This window comes from Triturus cristatus, chromosome 6 (assembly GCF_964204655.1).
Source record: "Triturus cristatus chromosome 6, aTriCri1.1, whole genome shotgun sequence".
NCBI lineage: Eukaryota > Metazoa > Chordata > Amphibia > Caudata > Salamandridae > Triturus > Triturus cristatus.
Window position 1 is genome coordinate 760,541,181 of NC_140589.1, and position 20,527 is coordinate 760,561,707.

Here is a 20,527-nt window from a genome sequence, read left to right on the forward strand (position 1 = left end):
AGTTTTTGGCAGGCAGCGGGCTGATGTCAGACTTCGTGAGCCGCGCAGGGAAATGAGACAAAGTTCATGGTTACAGATGCAGGCTCAAACTGGAGCTTTCAGAGGCAGAAGGCAAGAAGAGTTTGATGACAGAATCAGGGCCTACTTGCCTGGACTGTAAAATGGCATAAGTGAACCATATAAAGCCGGTGGCCTTTCATACTTAGGAATAGAATATCCGGCCTATTCATGGCGGATCTGACAGAGGACATGTTGACGGTGGACGCACATGTGTTTGCGTCTTCATAACTGGAACTGGAGGGAACATACATGTACTTGTGATTCATACATGGAACCGTTGGGGTCCAAGATAGGGGACATAACTGATCAGAAAAATCCATATTTCCACAGATGAGCTAGGTGACTTGGCTCTTCCGCTCGACCACCTTGAAGGGTCCAGTCCATTTATCTTGGAGAGCGCAGGGTTTCACCGGGGCCATGACCCAGACTTGTTGGCCCGGCTGAAACTCGACCAGCGTAGCATTCTGGTCATACCAGCGCTTCATCTCTTCCTGGCTAGCCTCGAGGTTCGCCTCTGCGAGTTCTCGGAATTTCCGGGTCTGGTTGCGGAGCGCCAAGATGTATCGGAACACATCCGGAGGGGTCCCCCGGAGAGTCGTTTCCCAACCCTCCTTGACCAGGCTCAGGGGTCCCCGGACGGGGTGTCCATATAGCAGTTCGAATGGGCTGAACCCCAGGGTTTTTGTGGAACCTCCCGGTAGGCGAACAGGAGGCATGGGAGGAGGACGTCCCATCGCCGGTGTAGAGGTTCTTCGAGGCCCATGATCATTCCTTTCAGTGTCCTGTTAAAGCGCTCGACTAGGCCATTCCCTTGGGGGTGGTACGGGGTGGTGAACTTGTACGATACTCCGCACTGCTGCCAGAGGGACCTCATGTATCTGGAGATAAAGTTCGTACCCCGATCACTCACAACTTCACGGGGGAACCCCACGCGGGAGAAGATCCCCATCAAGGCCCGGCCCACCACGGTGGCCGTCACGGTGCGGAGGGGGATGGCTTCGGGGTAGCGGGTGGCATGGTCCACCAGGACGAGGATGAACCGGTGGCCCTGGGCGGTCTTGGGGTCCAGCGGTCCCACGATGTCGATTCCTACCCGCTCGAAAGGAGTACTGACGACGGGGAAGGGTTGTAGCGGAGCCTTGCGCTTCCCCCCACTCTTTCCGCTGGCCTGGCACGTGAGGCAGGACTTGCAGTGGGCCTCCACATTCGCCCGCATCTTGGGCCAATAGAAGTGGGTGACGAGTCGCTGGTAGGTCTTATCTTGGCCCAAGTGTCCGGCCAGGAGTACATCATGGGCCAGGCCCAGGAGGAGACTTCGGAAGCGCCGGGGTACCACCAGTACTCGGGCCGATCCCAACTCGGCCGCCTTCTGTTCGCTGTACAGGAGGCCGTTTTCCCAGTATACCCAGTGGTTGCCGGTCCGGTCGCCTGCTGCTTGGGCCTCGGCCTGTTGTCGGGGTCCAATGAGGGAAGGGCAGGTGGATTGTTCTTGGCAGAATTCTTCTCGGGAGGGGCCTCCTCCGCAGTGCCACTGGGCCATTTCCGGCAGGTCCCCGAGCTCGGTTAGGGGTTCGGGGTCGGGAGGCACGGACCCCTCGTCGAGAACGGTTGCTTCGTCCGGAAGGGGGTCGTTGTCCCCTGGTGGCGCATTCTGGACCTCGGGGATGGTAGCGGTGCTCAGCGGCATGGCCTCCCCCCCCTCGGAGGAAGGCACTCTGAGAGTCATCGAGCGCGTGGTGGCGCATACCCATTCGGGTAGGCCCATCATCTCGAGATGGGCTCTTCGTTCCACTTGTCCCCACGGGGAATTCTCCAGGTCGTTGCCCAGGAGGCAGTCCACGGGCTGGGAGGTTCGGACCGCCACTTTTAACTTGCCAGTGAGTTCCACCCCCCCCCCCCCCCCCCATTCGAAGGGAACTAGGGCCATCCGGCAGAGGCTCTCGGAATTGTCTGATGATACGACGGGACAAAAGGCGCCGGGCAGGATCTGATCTTCGGAGACCATGAACCCCCGTGTCCCGGAGGCCCTCGACGCGGTGACCGTTGACCGTCACCTGCTGTCGGTACTTCTTCGTGTTGGCGGGTAGGGACGTTCCGGGGACCATCTCCCGGTCCCCTAGGGAGACCAAGGCCATGGCGGCTGGTTCCCATTCTTCGGAGTCTTCCATCTCTTCCCCCAGGGCTACGGAGGCCATTTGTCGAGCCGGCGGGGTGGTTGTGGCGGTTCGCTGGTACATGGGACATTGAGGGTCGCTGGCGTAGTGTCCGGTCTGTTGGCAGCGGAAACAGGTGATCCTCACTCGGGGCCCCGGCCTCCCCGGTGGCCCGGTGCTGGCCGGAGGTGGAGCTGGAAAGGGTGGAGGTTGTCCTCTGGGGGGGCTGAGCGGGGATCCCCCCGGGAGTTCCCTTGGCCGGCCTTGATTCCCTCCGCCCCTCTGGCGGGGGGGTCCCTGACTGTGGCGACCGTAGTCTCCCACGGGACCCCGGGAGGCCCGGGTGTTGACCCACCGGTCAGCCTCGACGGCCAGTTTTCGAGGGTCTGTGAGTTTGCTGTCCAGGAGGTGCTGGCGCAGTTCTACAAAGCAATTAGCGGACAAGTGTTCCCATGCGATTAGGTCGAACAGCTCCTCAAAGGTGGAGACCTTGCTGCCCTTGATCCACCCGTCCAAGGCCCGGCTGTAAAAGTTCACGTACTCCACCCAGGTGGTACTGGGTATCTTCTTGCAGTGTCTAAACTGTTGCCGGTACATTTCAGGGGTGAGCCCATATCTGGCTACTAGGGCCTCTTTCATGTGACTGTAGGAGTTCATCACCGTGGAGGGCAGGTCCAGCAGGGTATCTCTCCCCTCGCTCAGGAACCGGCCCCACAGCCCAGCCCCCCAGTCTTTCTGCGGGACTCGGTGGGAGGTCATGGCGACTTCGTAGACTTTGAACCATTGCTGGATGTCGTCGTTCTTATAGTATTCCTTCACCACATCCTTGGGGATGTGGACCTTTGGTTCCACGGTGGAGGAGATCGGTTGGATTTCCGAGGGTCTGGCCTCTGCCTTCTTAGCCTTGAGCTCGATCTCTTTCAGGCTACGTTCGTGCTCCAGTTGGAGTTTTCTTTCTTCGTGTTCTCTTTGTCGTTTCTTTTCCTCAAGTTCTCCTTGTAGGCGTAACTGTTCTACCGCCAGCTTTTTTTCGGCCAGTTTTAGTTCTCCTTCGATTTTTAATCTTGCTAGTTCTAGTTCGTGGTTGCGACCTCTCTCTCGGTCCGCTAGTTCCTCTGGGGATAGGCCCCCCTCGGGGGCGCCGTTCCTCCCCGGGGTGCTTCGTGGTTCATTAGGAGGCTCTCCTTCTGTTTGTGTCCGGGGAGTCCCCGCCTCGACCCAGGTTTTTAATGCTCCTGGAAGTCCTCTTTCGTGCTTAGTCCAGTGGTAGCGATTCCAAGGTCTTTGCAAAATTGTTTCAGTTCTCGGTGCGTATAAGATTCCAACTGGTCCTCTCGGAATGTCGTGCTCGGGTCGGTGCCTGCGGCACCTAGGGAGGTTTCTCCTTCCATTTCTTCTTGGTAGTGCGTTAGCCGTCTACTGCACGATCTCTAGGTGTTGGCTCGGATCCCGTCGCCTGCCACCAAATGTTGGAAGGCGGATCCCGGGGAGGTTGCGGAATACGTTCCCGACCACCCGGAGGCCCACCTTTCCCAGAGTTAGGCCGAGCAAGAGCGGGGAGGCCCTTCCTGGAAGGGTCTCGTACCTAGGATTGCACACGCTGCACTCTCTCTCTTCGGATAGAGGGACACCACACAGGAGTTCTTTACAAGATAATAATCTTTATCGTTGGTTGTCGGGGATCTTTATGATCCGGAAGGCAGGTGCAGAATTAGTGCCACAAGCGGCAGCGATCTCGTGATGAAAGGTAAGGGGTAGCGGGACAGTCTTTGAATCAGTGTCTCTGTGGAGTATCCGGCGCCCAGCTCTCAATCCTCGAGCTGAGGGGATGTTGCTTCTTTCGGCGGTCTCCGCCGATTCTCTTGGAGGAGCGGGCCGCGAGTCACTCAGCAGGCACCGGAAGTTCGTAGTTCGGGGAGCCGCGACGGCATCAGCAGGGCTCAGATGGTTCAGAGTTCGGGGAGCCGCGACAATGTCAGCAGGGCTCAGATGGTTCAGAGTTCGGGGAGCCGCGACAGCGTCAGCAGGGCTCAGATGGTTCAGAGTTCGTGGAGCCGCGACAGCGTCAGCAGGGCTCAGATGGTTCAGAGTTCGGGGAGCCGCGACAGCGTCAGCAGGGCTCAGATGGTTCAGAGTTCTTCCGTTCGGGGAGCGATCGAGCCGCGACCAGGTCAGCAGGCTCTCGTCAGTCCAGGTCTTCTCTGCCTCCCGTCCCTTCAGCACCCCTTGTTATACTTCCCCTCCTCTTTGAAGTTCGGAGTCCTCGCGGAGAGGGGTCTGGTGCCTGGGGGCGGTGTGTCGGGACTTCCTGTCGCTCGGCCCTTTGATCTGTTCAGGTGGGTCTGGGAGGGACTCCAGACACCCAGCAGGCGAGGCGGCCGCTCACCGGGGGCCTGGTGGTCGATCGAAACCTCCCTCGGGGAAGAGACCAGAGGTGTGACAGGGTCGGCGCTTCTCGGTCTGGTTTGGGGGGTTTCGCTCTCCCTCGGCTGGGCATGCGTGTAGGGGATCTGGCCGGCCCTCGGGATGTTGGTCCATGGGGGCCGGAAGTCTGTGACATCGAGGATCGGTGCGGTTGCAGGGTAGCTTGCTGGTCGGGAGGGCCCACGCCACGAGGCCGGTCTCACACTGCCCGGTATCTGTGGCGGGCTCCAGAGGCAAAGGCCTCCTGCTCGGCACCCCCGGCCTTTCCTTTCATCCTGCCGGGTACTTCACACCTCAGTCTGGGGCATTGTCCGAGCGAGAGCAGGAACTGACAGGCCGAGACAAAGCGCCCGCCATAAAATGCTAAAGGCAGCTCTTCCTGCGTCTTTCTTCCTATTTGTCACCCTCCCGTTCTTTTTTTTCTATATTTCCCTTAGTTTGCTTTTCATTCTTTGTCTTGTCATTTCTTTTACACGTATTGTATCTGTATATGTTCTTTCTTTCCAATATTCTTTATGTATTTATCTTTCTTTGTTGCTACTTTACTTTCTATATTTCCCTTAGTTTGCTTTTCATTCTTTGTCTTGTCATTTCTTTTACACGTATTGTATCTGTATGTGTTCTTTCTTTCCAATATTCTTTATGTATTTATCTTTCTTTGTTGCTACTTTACTTTCTTTTATGTCATACTTCCCTCCATTGTTCCCCTTCGGCTCTTCCTTGTTTCATTACTTTCTCGCTGTCTCAACTCCCACTCTTCGTCTTTTCCTCTTTCTCACTCCTTCCCGCTTTATTCGCCTCTTTCGTTATTCTTTCTCCTTTTCAACATATTCACTAACTCTTCATTTCCTCTTCTTTTTCCCTGTCCGCTCTCTGTTTCGCTGTGTTCTTTAAAAAAAACATACCACACTCGTACATACTTCCCTGCATCTCTTTTATGTCTCAGACTCAAAGGTGAACGCATCATTCATCCTGTCTCATTTTTACTGTTTGGGTTCTGCGCATGCTTTCTTTATATGCCAGACTATGAGAACTGCTTGTGAGGGCATGGTACCACTTCTCCACTTCCTTCCTCCGTCCCTCGCGCCCCCTATCTCTAGTTTTGCCCCAGGCCGTGTATATCCCGTGGGCCCTAGAATCAGGTCGGGAGCCCCTCTCCATGACTATCCACACTGCCAGGCGGACACCGGACCCCCTTTCCTGTAGTAGCAATAAACGGCAGCGTTTTATGGGGCCCTCCCCATACTCAGCATCATCCACTTCTTTATAATATAACCATGTTTCAAACCGGTCAATGTTGTGAAAAGTTCTGTTGCAGACTCTGTCGACAGTCATGATTTTAAAGATACACGTTTTTTTTAACTCCAAAATTAAAAGACCTGATCGTTTGCGTCGCCGAGCCTCCAAAGAAAAGAGCTAAAAATATAAAACATTTATGCAGTTTTGTAAAAGTCTTGTTTTTCAGACTGAATACAACCTGCCTGGATGGAAAGTTTGGCGATCGGGTGAGTTGTAAGGGAACACTGAGCTTGGTATGCCACAACAATGGCAAAATAAGCAGAACAAGCATTTGCAATGCAATAGGTCTCACATTTGCGAGAGTTTAAGCTATTGGTATTGTAAATGACTGCCTTTTATTTATGTTTTAAAAAGCAACACATAAATAAAAGGCATTTCCATTTACAATGCTGTTTGGGCCATACACGACAACTCTCATCCAATTTCAAACAAGCATTAAAAATGCAATCGGTCTCGCCTTTAAGTTAAAGCCATTTGCCTTGCTATACAATACCATTAGCCAAGCAAATGGCTTTAACTTAATAAAAGGTGAGACCTATTGCATTTTCAATGCTTGTTGTATGTGCTGCAGCATCTAGGTGTCTAAGGATGAATCTTTTTTAGGTTTTCTGGGGTTTTCTGAATAGGACCCCATATAGGGGTACTATTCGCACCAAAGACCTGTTGGCTTGCAGATATGGGAGCATTGGTGCCTCTGAAGGCTAAGCACTTATATAACTGGCCTGGGCAACCAGATAATGTGCCTTGGAATACGGAGCCACTAGCCCCCCTATGCTGTAAGGCTTAATCAACACCTCCCTCTAAACTCATTCCTGCCTACCCATCCAGGCAAATTGTACACATTCAGACCTAAGCACTATTATGTACAGCGCCATCAACTGCACTGGTATATTCAGCAACAAATAGAGAAAGATAGGCAGTACACTATCTTCAGAAGAGAGATATGACTCGTCAAAAAAAGGAGGAGCTTGGTCCTTCGAATTATTTGTGATGAGAACGTTTCCAGGGCTCCCCAATAGTTCCTCTCCCATAATCTACTGATGCCTCAACTTATATCTAACCCCATATATCCTATTTCATTCATCTGTCATCTAAAGCCCAAACTTGACCCACCTCTGCAGTATGGTCAGATAATAGCATCGACTTAGACTTTCCCGAATTATTTTAAGCCAGAGTAGTCGCAGAACTTTATTATGGCTTCCACCAGAGGTTAACCTCGAGCTTTTTAACAAAAAGAAGAATATCATCTGCTTACATGTTTAGCAATACCTTATACATGTAAAACCTAAACCCCTATGCAGGTTTTAGATGACATGCAAGTGGTTTTAAGGCTATCATGAAAAGGAGAGGGGATAACTGGCGACACTCTCTTGTGCCTCGGTGAAGGCCTAAGCTCTCTGATGATAACCTATTCATGTGGGCTCTTGTTGATTGTGAGTACAAGAACCACATCCGCAATAGGAAATTCCACTCTACTCTTATCCTTTCCAACACTGCTACAAGGTACAGCCATTCGACCAAATCAGTTGCCTTTTTGGCATATCTTCTCTCCAGCACATCTGTTCTCCAGATCTACCTAGTGTGCAGCAAAACAAACATCCTGGTCTCTATTCTGGTATTTGGGTTCATAAAGTTGTATCCAGTCTTACCCCATTTAATGTGTATTTTCTCTTGTCCCCCCGCTTACCCCTGACATATCTGCTCTCTGTTCTTGGTATGGAATATTTCCTCACTTGGTAACAGGACAAGTGCCTCAGCTACAACAATGTCTTGATCACTGGTGCTGATTTTTGTTGTCATGGGCGAACACGGATCATTCATGGGTGCCATGACATAGGCCTATCTTGCGGATTGCAGTCTTGTTGGACCGGGCGGGGGGAGCCTAAAGTGCTACCCTTCTAGTGATGAAAGGCTCCTGTCTTTACCAGGAGGTAAGTAGCACAAGCTTGGTGGTGGCAATGATTAGCAGAAACGAAGAGGCCTTTTTACCTGTGTCACTTGAGTGAGGCCTACTGGCTCCCTCATGAAAAGTTGCATTGGTCTGTGCTTAACTCACCCTTGGCCTACATCAAGTTAGTCTGTACCGCTGTGCAGTGTGTGTGTGCTGTAACATGTGCTGGGTGTGTGCGTGCATTTGAATTGTACAATACATGGAAGATTCTGGATTCCATTTTGGGAGACCCACGTTTTGACTGGAGGTGCATGAGGAAGTAGAGGAAGTCCCCTCCAACCCACCGCGCCCAGACAGATTTGTGGATTGCTATGAGCTGGGCTAGACACACTGGTGGAAAAGGGAGCCAGAATCTTTACTACACTTCATAGGGGGCTCCTTGATTCAGGGATAGGTCACTGGATATAGACCCGGGCACATCTCAGGAAAGAGATGTGCTGATAAGAGTATGGCTGGATGTTAGACCTGTCAGCCCTTTGGGTGGTCCCTCCTCATCATTATTTATTTTGTCCCACTTCTGCCTCAAACCCTGTTATAATTTTTCCTTTTTGGGAACCACCAGACTTGTTAGTGTTGATGCAGGGTCAGGGAGCCATTTTCCCTACCCCTGGAACTTCTGTCTGAGGGCCTGAGACACAAAATGGTGGCCACCCATTGTCACCTGTGACATAACCAGAACTCACTGGAGGTTTCTAGAACCTTCTGGAACATTCTAGAATCCTGGGATAATGGGAGGCAGTTTTAGAATGTTGGGAGGCCATCTTAGAGAGGCAGTTGGCATCTGACTGGAGAGGAGAGAGGACACAGAGATAGAAGGAGGTCGGAGTAAGGCGGCAGGGGTGGAAACCAGTGCTTGGAGTGGGGTCCAGAAACCCACCCTTGATGCTAGTCCCTACTGACCAAGCCCAGCCTAAAGCCCTGTGTGGGACCAGGACCAGAAGAACCATCTTAAGGATCTGAACATTTGGAACAGGCCTTAAAGAGGAAGAACAGCAAGCTCCTGACCTGTTCAGCGGTGTCCTCCTGAAGTCCTGACGTCGAGAAGCCTGGAGACCTGGGGCCTGAGGTAGAGAAGCGGCGCTGACAGAAAGCAGACGTCGTACCCGGAGCCGTCAGAGGTCGAGTGAGGGTGCCGACGGAGGTCGTGGAGAGGCACCGGAGGTCGCGTGAGGGCGCCGACGGAGGTCGTGGAGAGGCGCCGGAGATCGAGTAGGGAGTCACCTGAGGTCGAGGTGAGGCGTCGACGGGGGAGTGAAGTCCGCCCACCGGAGTCTCCGGAAACTGAGGTGAAGCGCGCCGGAGGTCGGGAGTGGAGATCGCACTCCGGAGACACCCGGAAGCGGGGAGACCGTGTCCCTGCGACGCCGGAAGGCGACATCGAGTCAAGACCGCCCAGCGACATCGAGTCGAGGCCGCCCCGCGACATCGAGTCGAGACCGCCCAGCGACATCGAGTCGAGGCCCGCCCAGCGACATCGATCCGGAGTGGCCTCACGGCGTCGACACGGCGCCGAGCGGAGCCGATCGTCGTGAAAGGGACAGTAAGTGGTAGAGGGGGCGTCTAAGGCCCCGTGGAGCCCTAAAGACCATCCTAGGGGTTAGAGGGGTGTTAGGACCAGCCTGGGAGTGCCAGGGGTGAACTGAGACTGGTACAGTGACCTCCGTAAAGGGCTGTGTAGTTTGGAGGGCCAGATCTTTAGGTTACCCTCGTTCTGCCTTAGCTTAAGCCCCAGCCTTGACCAATCTAGGTGGGACACCCCCATGCCATCCAAATGACCACAAGCTGTATACGGGCAAAGTAAGACCAAGTTACCTCATGAAAGTGATCTGATCTGTAACTGTCATTGATTGCTTTACCTTAATTATTGAAGGTGCTTTATTTATTGTCTTCCACTAATTTATTCTTGTACTGTATTTATTGTCTGACAGTATTTATTTGCCGTCTGTATTTATTGCACATCTATTTATTCTTTGCTTAATGATGACCTGAACCTATTTGTTGAAATTCCGAAGTAGCATTGTTTATTTGACCTGCTCTTTTGAAGGAAAATCCTATTGTATTGTATTTATGATGTGAAGCCTGCAACTAAGAGAAAATAAGATAAAGACATATATATATTTTCATCTTGACTTCCATAATTTTTACGGTGTAGTGTCGTTTTTGGAACGGATGAACGCATGGTTATTGTGAGGGTGTGACGTACGCTTAACACGGTGCCTGACCCCCAACCGCTCGAGCCAAGCTACCACTGTGCTGGGAACCTGGTGACTGCTAACCCGGTTGCCCGGTTTCCAACACTGGAGATGTGGGGTAAATGTTTGATATACATATTGCTGTGGCTGACATCCTATAGTCACTCTCATTGCTTGTGTTGTGGGGCTGTGAGATTTCGAGTCACTTCTTCTGTGACAAACTTTCTAGAGAAAGGGCAAGGCAGAGTATTGGGCACTAAAAAAGGAGGCAGACCCCCAACATAAATTTCAAAGACTCAGACCTTCAATCACATTTGGTGTCTGGAAATGAACTATAAGAATGGGAGTTAAGGTCCCCCAAAATTGTCAACTGTCAACAGCCATTCAGCTGTGTGAGGTGCAGAAGCTCTGCAAGAATTCCGCCTGTGACTAGGGTTGGGAGCTGAGGCCTGTCAGTCTCCCAGCTGGGTGAGGGGACATCACAAAGGGAATTCTAAAACCTCCTTGCCCTGGTGCCTAGAGCACCAGTGTCTGCCTGCTTGCCAAGACCATTGTGCCCTGTGACGAAGCGGAGAGTGCTGGAGGGAATAAGGTCCAGGGAAGGATCCTAGCAAGTGGATCCCTGTAGCGAGGTGTGTGGAGATGTCTGCTGCTACAATCAGGTTGTCACCCACATGCACGTTTAAGTTGACGTCTCGAATACTAGAGTGGACTGCTGCGAAGGTTACTGTTGTGCTGATCGGGCTATAGTCCGTGTGTGGAGTGAAGTCAGTAACTCTGTATGCCAGGTGGGGCCACCAGAAAGGACCAGGGCAGTTTCTTGGTTCAAGCCGTCTTTGTATGGCGAGGCCACCATGTGCTCCCCAGCCCCCACTGAGTATCAGAACTGGAGCAACCTACCCCCTGCTTGTGGGAAAGAGCAGAGGAATTTACAGTCTCACCAGTGGAAGCGCCATGTATACCCAGTCGCTGCTACTACAGAGACTCCCCGCAAAGACTCTGGTCTCCTAATTCTTTCAGGAGTGTGTAAGACTGATCGCAGGGTTAGAAGAACCCGTGTGAGCTTGTTCTGCCACATAGTGCTTCGGGCGCTGGGACACTTTTGACTTTAATCAAACTCTGAGTGGGACGCCTGAGACTCGGACTACAAGTAGGGCTTTTTTTTATAAACAACCGCAATGGACCGCACTCCGCTAGCCCCTCCTCCGGGTCGCCCCAAGGGAAGCCGGTACATAAAGTTCTTGAGTGGTTCACCCCAGTGGGTGCAAGTAAGTACTTGTTGAACTGATGATCTCTGGAGTTCTTGAGTGGTTCACCCCAGTGGGTGCAAGTAAGTACTTGTTGAACTGATGATCTCTGATGGAGTTCTTGAGTGGTTCACCCCAGTGGGTGCAAGTAAGTACTTGTTGAACTGATGATCTCTAGACCCGATACATGTCCCGGGTTTTAAAATATCGCCCGAGACATGGCTCGGGTTTCGGGATAACTTCCCTCCTCAGTAGAGAAAATAGTTAGGGGTGGAAGAGAGAGCCGCCAAGCAACCGTCAAGGGCCTCAGTGCCCGCACAGGCACGCAGGTGCGTCGTCCAGGAGCTCGTCAGCTCAAAGCTCGGGGGAGCCATTTTTATAAACAACCGCAATGGACCGCACTCCGCTAGCCCCTCCTCCGGGTCGCCCCAAGGGAACCCGGTACATAAAGTTCTTGAGTGGTTCACCCCAGTGGGTGCAAGTAAGTACTTGTTGAACTGATGATCTCTGATGGAGTTCTTGAGTGGTTCACCCCAGTGGGTGCAAGTAAGTACTTGTTGAACTGATGATCTCTAGACCCGATACATGTCCCGGGTTTTAAAATATCGCCCGAGACATGGCTCGGGTTTCGGGATAACTTCCCTCCTCAGTAGAGAAAATAGTTAGGGGTGGAAGAGAGGGCCGCCAAGCAACCGTCAAGGGCCTCAGTGCCCGCACAAGTAGGGCTTAACCTGAATGTCCCTTCTAGTAAATGGGGAATAACCTCTAACGCTAGTGAGAGGAAAGTGGGACTCTGGGACCTGCTCATTGAACACTAGAGCCCTGTCCTCAGGGAGTTGTGTGTTTTTTTTTTTTTTGTGTATGCCATATTTTCCTTTGTATCCATATAGAAATACTTCTTTTTTTCATAAAAGCAAGTATGTGACTGGACAAATCTTTATTTCTGCTCTTGAACTTCTTTTGAGTTGTGTGTCTGTGTTCACCCCCCTATGTCTCTCTCCCCCCTCCCCCGAGAAACCTTGGACTGCTGACCCATGCTACCATTGAGAGTCAAGTGCTGAAGGGGTACTTGGCTCAGTCACTCTGGAACTATAGTAAGCCGGGTCCCTGGACATCAGGTGTAAAAGAGGTCGACCCCTATGGTGGGGCCCAGTAGCTCCTGCTTGCCTTGTGGCCTTCTGGAAGGGGTTCTTGCATCCCTCCTTTTCCTTGCTGTGTCTATTCCTCCCCTTTTGGCATGTTTTCTCTTCACACTGCCATGCCTCTACCTCAAGTGTCTCTCTCCACTTCTCATGTCTATTTTCTCTTTCCCAGTCTGCCTCTCCTTTCTATGTCAGTGTCTTCTCCCACGCCCCATAAAATACTTTGCTGTTGCTTGGACTGCAACCTTATTTTCTCACATGTGATTCTCAAACTCAGTGTTTCTTTACTTTCCGAATAGATCATCACCCTCCTTTCACAGATATCTCCTCAAAACCGTATTAATTTACTCTGCCACACTTATTCATTTATTTGAAAAGTTTTACAAAGTTATGTGCATCTTCTTCTGCTGCCATTTGTCCCTTCTCCCTCAGTGCTCACCAAGTAGCCGCTCTCTCTTGAAATGTGTCTCCGCTTCTGCTAACTCTCTCTACCGCCAGCATTTTTGCATTCCCCAGTTTGCATAACAACCCTGCGCCTATCCTGACATATTCTGTATATTTTCTTTTCTTTGATGTCCATGTTATTTTTGCCAGGATCTTTCTTCTCGCCCAGTCTCCTTTACATCAGTGTGACTCACATGTCTCCCCCTTCTATCTGTGTTCTTGCCCCATTTATCCCTCTCCTTCAGTATTTCTCTTCTGCACCAATCATATCGCCATCAGCATTTATTATCCAACAGTCTCTCCACGCTCACTTTAATTGCCTTGTGTCTATCTTGCTTTCCCGCCCCTTCATCCGGTGTATCAATCCTATTCGCTATGTTTCTCGTGCCCTCTAGTTTACTCCTCTGCTCTCACAATAGAACACTGTTTTTTGCAATCCACAGTATATCTGGACTCCTGTCTATGGTATGTCAACTGTCCCTAACTGTATCTCTCTCCTGTCCTTCTGCCACTCTCTCTGTATAATCTTGTGTGCTCTTCTATTCCGGGTCTCTCTCGCTGTATCTCATGCTTGTTTTGTGTCTTTATCTATCTATCACACTCATCCTCTGTCTCTGCTTTTCCTTCAATGTATTCCCACCTCCACTAGCTTGTAGCCTTGACGCTCTGGCCGGTTAGATTCATGTGGGCACTATGGTCCTCTGTGTGGGCAGGTCCAGGTATGATGTGTCCAGACCTGGAGTTCAGATACAGCACAAGCCTCTGTGATCGCTGATGGGTCAACACCAAGCGTTTTATAGAGCATTATTGGGGGGGGGGGCGCCTATGTGAGCCTGTGCAAACAGATGTGCTGGAAGCAGCTAGAGGGGAGATAGCGAAATGGGAGAAAGGGAGCTTGAGGCTAAGCATCAGTTGTTCCAGAAGGACATGCCAGCCTGCACAATAAATGTGGGCAGATAAACTTTGTATGCAGCTTGCATGAAAAATATTAAGACGTTTGCCAGTAGGTAACTAATGCTGCAATTACCAAATGTTCAGTAAAATACTTGTCAGTGGTTTGCCAAATAACCAAAGGAGAGTATGTGCCATTGGAACCATTCACATCTCATAATTGGTTTGATTAAATTCAGAATAGCCCCATAGCCCCACTAAACTATAGCTCCATATCAGTAGCTTTCAAGAACCTTATTCACATCTGTCAGATCAGAACGCTAACAAATCCCAAATTAGCACACCAACTGGGCCTACATAAGCACTCAAGCAGCCCCTTCCTAACCAGATGCATTTCTCACCCTCTGGTCAGTCCCTCCTCCTTTCCCCAAATCAATCGACAACATGCCCAAATCAACCGAAATTATTTCCACGTATATGAGTAACGATTAAAAGTAACTCAAGTAGATCACAGATGTAGTTCCTTCTGTGGTTTCTTCCATGTTGGCTACTGTGATCGCTGTTCGGTCCTTGCTGTTGTGGTAGTTGAGACCACACCTATCATTCTAGGTGTTGTTCCTGTTGAAGTTGATGTGGTTGCTGCTGGCTCTTAAATTGAAACTTATTTTCTCTCTGCCCTAATGACAGCTATGATTACATTTGTGGCTGTCCCTTTCCTATTGGCAGCTGTGGTAGTTACTATCGCCTCTGCTGTGGTTATAGTTGCGGTGAAAGTTGTCTTCACAGCTGTGGTGAAAGTTGTCTTCACAGCTGTGATCTATGATGTGCTTGCACCTTTTGTTGCTGTTATTACTGCAACTATGGTTGTGGTAAAAACTGTTGTGTTTAGGGTAGTGGTTCCTGTAGTTGCTGCTATGGGACCTACTGTTGTAGAGGGTATTGTTGTACTTGCTGCTTTTGTCCCTTGTGTGATCACAGCTCTGATGACAGCTGCAGTCCTTGTGGTAGCCCCTTCCACACTGGCAGCTGTCATCACTACTGCATTGCCCCACCTGTGGTGGCTGCTGTGGCAACCGCTGTGTTCCATGTGGTGCTTCCAACTGTGGTGTCTTTATTTACAATTTGCAGAGCGATTACTTATTTGAAAAATAATTGTTTTTACAGACTAGGGTCTACAGCCTTCAATAACGGGCATCATGGGAAGAAAGGAAACCGATGTCCCCCCCCCCCCTCTCCTTCATTCATTGTTAGCAGTAGGACAACTTTTTTTGTTTTACATTTATTTTTATAAGTTTATGCACAACAATGATACTTAATATCGCAAAATTCTCAAGAGTTTCAGATGGGTATTCAGCTCCAGAGTGTATTAGTGAAATGGGCTGCACAGTACAATATCCGGGTTCATTCTAACAAATGCTATGCCTCTCTTCAAAGGCAATTTATTGTTGAGGCCTTTGTGGTGAAGTGGTCTACTCGCGGGAGTGTTGCCTAAACACCCAATTAATTAATCAGTAATTTTATATAGCTTGTCTACTCACCCATGAGGGTCTCGAGGCGATGAGTGTGTGGGGACCTGCGGTTCAGTCGAAGAGCCAGGTCTTGAGGTTCTCCCTGAATTGCGGCAGTGATGATGATTGCTTGAGGTGCAGAGGAAGGGAGTTCCATGTGTTCACAGTGAGGTAGAAGAAGGATCTTCCTCCAGCCTTTGTCTTGTGGATCCATGGGATGGTGGCCATGGCCAGTTGGGTGGAGTGGAGAGGTTTGGGGGTGGGTGTAGAAGGAGAGGCGGTGGTTGAGGTATGTAGGTCCAGCATTGTCGAGGGCCTTGTAGGTGTGCGTGAGAAGCTTGAAGGTGAATCTTTTGTTGACAGGTAGCCAGTGAGGTCTCTCAGGTGGTCAGTGATGTGTTTGTGGCATGGGATGTTCAGGATGAGTCTGGCGGAGGCGTTCTGGATGGTCTATAGTGTTTTTAGGAGTTTCTGGGTGGTGCTGCCATAGAGTGCATTGCTGTAGTCGAGTTTGCGGCTGGCAAGACCATGAGTGACCTTTTTCCTGGACTCCGTGGGAATCCATTTGAAGAGCTTACGAAGGAGGCGTAGCATCTGGAAGCAAGCGGGCAAAACAGCATTGAGTACAGGAGTACAGGATGATGCAGAGGTTTTGTCTGTTGTTCTTGGGTGTGCGGGGGGGGGGGGTTTCTGGGTGCTGCGGGCCACCAAATGTCATCCCAGGTTGAGGTTCCCAGGATGAAGACTTCGGTCTTGTTGAGCTTGAGGCAGCTGTCCTTCATCCAGGTGGCGACTGCCTTCATCCCATCGTGGAAGTTATTCTTGGCGTCTGTGGGTTTGTCTGTGGCAAACAATAACATTTGAACAATAAGAAAGGAAGCCTACTTAAATACCCCCACCCCTAGAATCCCACCACAGACCTGACAGTTCTTTTTTCAGGTGAGGAGATTGCCAATAGATATGAGAATCTGAGAGGTTAGTACTATATTAAGATTTTTTATGGCTAGATGGATATGTGTACAGGAGACACAGCAAGCTGTATGTAAACTATTGATTTGTCCCTATGGATACCATGCTGATCATGAATATTTTCCACATATATTAATCAATGGACCGGTAGTCTAGGGTGTCCGGGCATTCTCTTTGGCATGCTCAGTGAAGTCATGAAGGATTGTATCCCAGTATGTTGTTAGGAGTCTTTTTTTTATCAGGCCCTGCTTTCCGCTCTGTGGAGCGTTGTTCTCTCCACTTGTGCTCACTTAAGGACGTCTGCCCTCCATTGAGTCACTGAAGGGGTCTTGGGAGATTTTCATGTAATCTCAACCACTCGTTTGGCCGAAAACTATGACGAAATCTTGTTGTGACTTCCTTTTTAGGACTGGGATATACGCCTAGGAGGCAGTGTTGTGCAGTGTGTACATCTTTTCGTTCCATGGCTTGAGTGATATCAGATAAGATAGTTCCCCATGATGTACTTAGTTCAGTGATTGTCCAGAGCATGTGGATCATATCAGCCTTTTGGTAGTTGGCAGCAGGGGATTCTACTGCAGTCTGTATATGAGGTGTCGTTGGGTGGAGGGGGTGGTCAAATAAGTTCTATATAAGACATGGGATTATAAGCAGTGGAAGCGGGCGTTCCTGGAGGCCTTACAATAATATTCCAAGGCTTTCAACCAATTGGAGTCATTAAATACCTGCCCCAGTGAATCCTGACAATTGTTTCTAAGCTTTACAAGAGTAACTAAGTGATCCTGCTGAAGTGCCCTCTTTAACCAGATGATTAGGTGTTTGCTGTGCGCTGTGGTATGTAGCATGTTAAGAAGGGGGTTGGTGGCAGGTTTTAGATCACTGATATCCCAGTGTTTGGTTAGCACTACCCTAAGAGCACTATAGACCAGAAAAGCCCCACCATGCTTCCCAGAGCTACTAGGCCCCACTGGTCTAGTAACTCTGGGAAGCTCAGGAGAGTTCACCTGATAATAAATCCTCAAGTGTGGCAATTCTAACCTGATCATGGAATGTTTAAACAATTACTAAAAGCAGTGTAAGATTATGAATTGTACTTGTTTAATTTATAAGAATTCTGCACCTTTCCTTTAACAGATTTGCTTGTTTGTCCTGAGCTAACCAGGGAGCATATACCTAAAACTAACGACGTTGGACGCTTTCTGTCAGTGACTGGGACAGTGATTCGTACCAGCTTGGTGAAAGTGCTGGAGTTTGAAAAAGACTATATGTGTAACAAGTGTAGGCACGTACTGACGGTCAAGGCTGACTTTGAGCAGTACTACACTTTCTGTAGCCCTGCCTTCTGCCCTAGTGAAGAAGGCTGCAACTCAACCAAGTTCACATGTCTTACAAGCTCATCATCTGCTCCGTCCAGCTGCAGAGACTACCAGGAAATTAAAATTCAAGAACAGGTACCCAGAACAGCAGCATTCCTTACTGTTTATAATGGAAGAGTTTGTTTTATTTGACAAAGTTTCTCTTTTAGAAATTTCAATACTAATATTTTCTTTGGGTGGGATTGAAATTACAATCAGATTGTGGTGTTATGTGTAAATGAGTTAATAAGGAATTATGATAAACAATCTGAGCCACTAAAAATAAAATATGAAATTATATGCTGGCAATTGTTTCATAGTTGGCCAGACTTCATGACCATAGACATAAATTTAGACCTAATTATGAAAAAATTTACCCCTAATCCCAAGTGTTAAAGTGAAGATTACAGCTGGAAACAAAAAAGTGAATAATACCTGAACCCTGGTATCCTTTCCTCCCCCCAAACATATCCCATCCCTCATGGAACTTCACTTAACACCTTGAGTCATGGAGTTGTGTATGAATAATGTAGATTGTACTGACCCACCAAAACATGTTTGCCTTTTTGCAGTCATCATTGGGCGATCCTGGTCTTCCGCAATGGTACATACACGCTGCCTACTTGGCCCAGAACTCTCCCATGAATCTTCTATGTATAATCTACACCACTCCTGAAATAAATCTTTCCCCACAACATTGTATCTAGTGTACAGCACTGTTAAATTGACTTCTCATTATTGATTAGTGTGCATGTATTGGCTTTATAGCAAGGCCCAGGCTCTCACTCTCTGGAATAGTGTCACAAATCTGCTATGTGTATTAACTCATATGAATTATTGTTAACTGCATACTAACCTGTAATTATGATCTGTAGCTGCGTTTTACATAAAACCCACCACGGATGAGATTTTGGGCATCTTCAGAACTGTGGTAGTAATCTGAATTCATTTAGGACTCCCTATTAAAACATAAACGCATTTTACAAACATGCTCCAAAGGACAGACGTTCTAATAAAAACTCAGTTAGGTCAAAAGCTCAGTATATGTTGAGTAACTTTAGATATACATTGCACATATTGCCACAGTGAAATCAAATTTTAACTAAACATTGTACATGTGAAAATATTTGTTCCCTTCTCTTGTAGGTAGTGCATAACATCACTGTTTGTAGACTATTAAATCTGATTATGATAGCTTTTGTTCCAGAGACTGAGTTAGCAGTAATTCTCTGTTATTCTAATGACTTTCCTGTATGTGTCTCAGGCAGCTAGAGGAGATATTTCAGAATCTACAGAACAGCTGATAGAGATTATTAGAGGTTAATAGAGCAGCGATTCTTAGACTGTAGTTTGTGGCCCCGAGGTGTTCCCAATGACTTCTTAGATGATCCACGACCATTTAGAAAATTAAATACACATAAACATGAAGCAAAATAAAACATTTACATTTTTCAAACTTTCTATGAAGGTGACGAAATGTGAAATTGGATGCTAAATATCACTTCAATAGCCTTTGTTTGACTTGTGGGTGAAGAGCAACTGCAGCAAACAGAATATAGTACTGACGATATGTGGCCTCGATTGAAAAAGAACAAGCATTTGCAATGCAATAGGTCTTGCATTTACAAGAGTTTTAGCTTTTGGCAATGCAATATCTTAAACTCTCGCAGATGTGAGACCTATTGCATTACAAAGATTTGTTTGTTTACTAGCCCCATGCGGTGCTTTCAAATTCATGGAGGCCACGCCCCTTCCTTTAGACAAGCCACGTCTAAAGAAAGGGGTATGGCCAACATTAAAGTGAAACCGTGGCATGGGGCTCTTTGACACAAAAAAAGCTTCTGTTTGTCAAGTTTATAAACAGATTTTTTTTTGTAAAAGGTTGAGTGGTGATATCCTGATACCAGTCCCAGGATGCTTGTTTCCAGTCCAGGGAGGACCAGGTCTGGCAGTTCGGGCTGGATTGTCCCCATGGGGAGCAGGGTCAAGATTGATTTGCATACGGTGGGGTCTAAACTGGAATGGCATCGTGTGCACAAAAACGAAGGATTTGGGCCCAGATCTCTGTACTGCGGTGAATGTTTGACATTGTTTTAGTATTCTGTAAATCAATTGTTCTTTTTGCATTTGTCGCCCTAAGTGGGAAGAGTATGCCCAGACGTGGGTCCCGTGCTTACTATGCCACTGGAGTCAAGCTAGCCGGGGTGATGCAGGTTCCAGGATGCTTGTTTCCGGTCCAGGCAGGACCTGGCCTGGCAGTTCTGGCCTGGCAGTTCTGGCTGGTCTGTTCCCATGGGGAGCAGGGTCCAGACTGATTTGAATATGGCTGGGTCTAAACTGGAATGGCATGGTGTGCAAAATGGATTTAGGCCCTGATATCTGTACTGGGGTGAATGTTTCACATCGTTTCAGCATTCTGTCCATTAATTGTGTTTTTTGCCAGTACGATTCGGACACTGACCTAGAACACGTGTGTGGACCTTGGTCCTAGGGGGCTGGTTTCTGTTTCCTTGTTCTGCGGTTATGGCGATTGGCCCTATATTGACTGTTTGTACCCCAGCCGGATTGATGCTCACCTCTGCCACTCTCATCTCTTTATTGCACCTGGGAGCCGTCTGGAGGTCACTCTCCACCATTACCCCCTACATACTTCTACCTCTGAAGACATATTGTACCTCGAGGATCTGTTCCGCGGCGAGGACCTGCTCTGTGTGTCTTCGGGATTCCTGGCAAGGGTTTACCCATTTACATCCAGGGCCAGCACCTGCCATTGCCTAGCGTTTAGTGCGGGCTTCTCTGCTCCTCAAAGTGGTCCAAGGGCTGGTCATACCCTTCCCACTTAGGGCGACAAAAGCAAAAAGAACAGATGATAGACGGAATGCTGACCACATC

The 20,527-nt window shown here is 49.1% G+C and overlaps 1 protein-coding gene across 2 annotated transcripts in view; it reads left to right on the top strand.

Annotated features, from left to right (window-relative positions):
* MCM9 (minichromosome maintenance 9 homologous recombination repair factor) overlaps window positions 1-20,527 on the top strand; it is a 325,876-nt gene that overhangs the window by 41,302 nt on the left and 264,047 nt on the right. For both annotated transcript variants that reach the window (XM_085611281.1, XM_085611283.1), the window contains exon 3: window positions 17,415-17,731. In XM_085611281.1, the coding sequence (XP_085467407.1) occupies window positions 17,415-17,731 (317 nt within the window). The remainder of the gene's footprint in view (window positions 1-17,414; window positions 17,732-20,527) is intronic.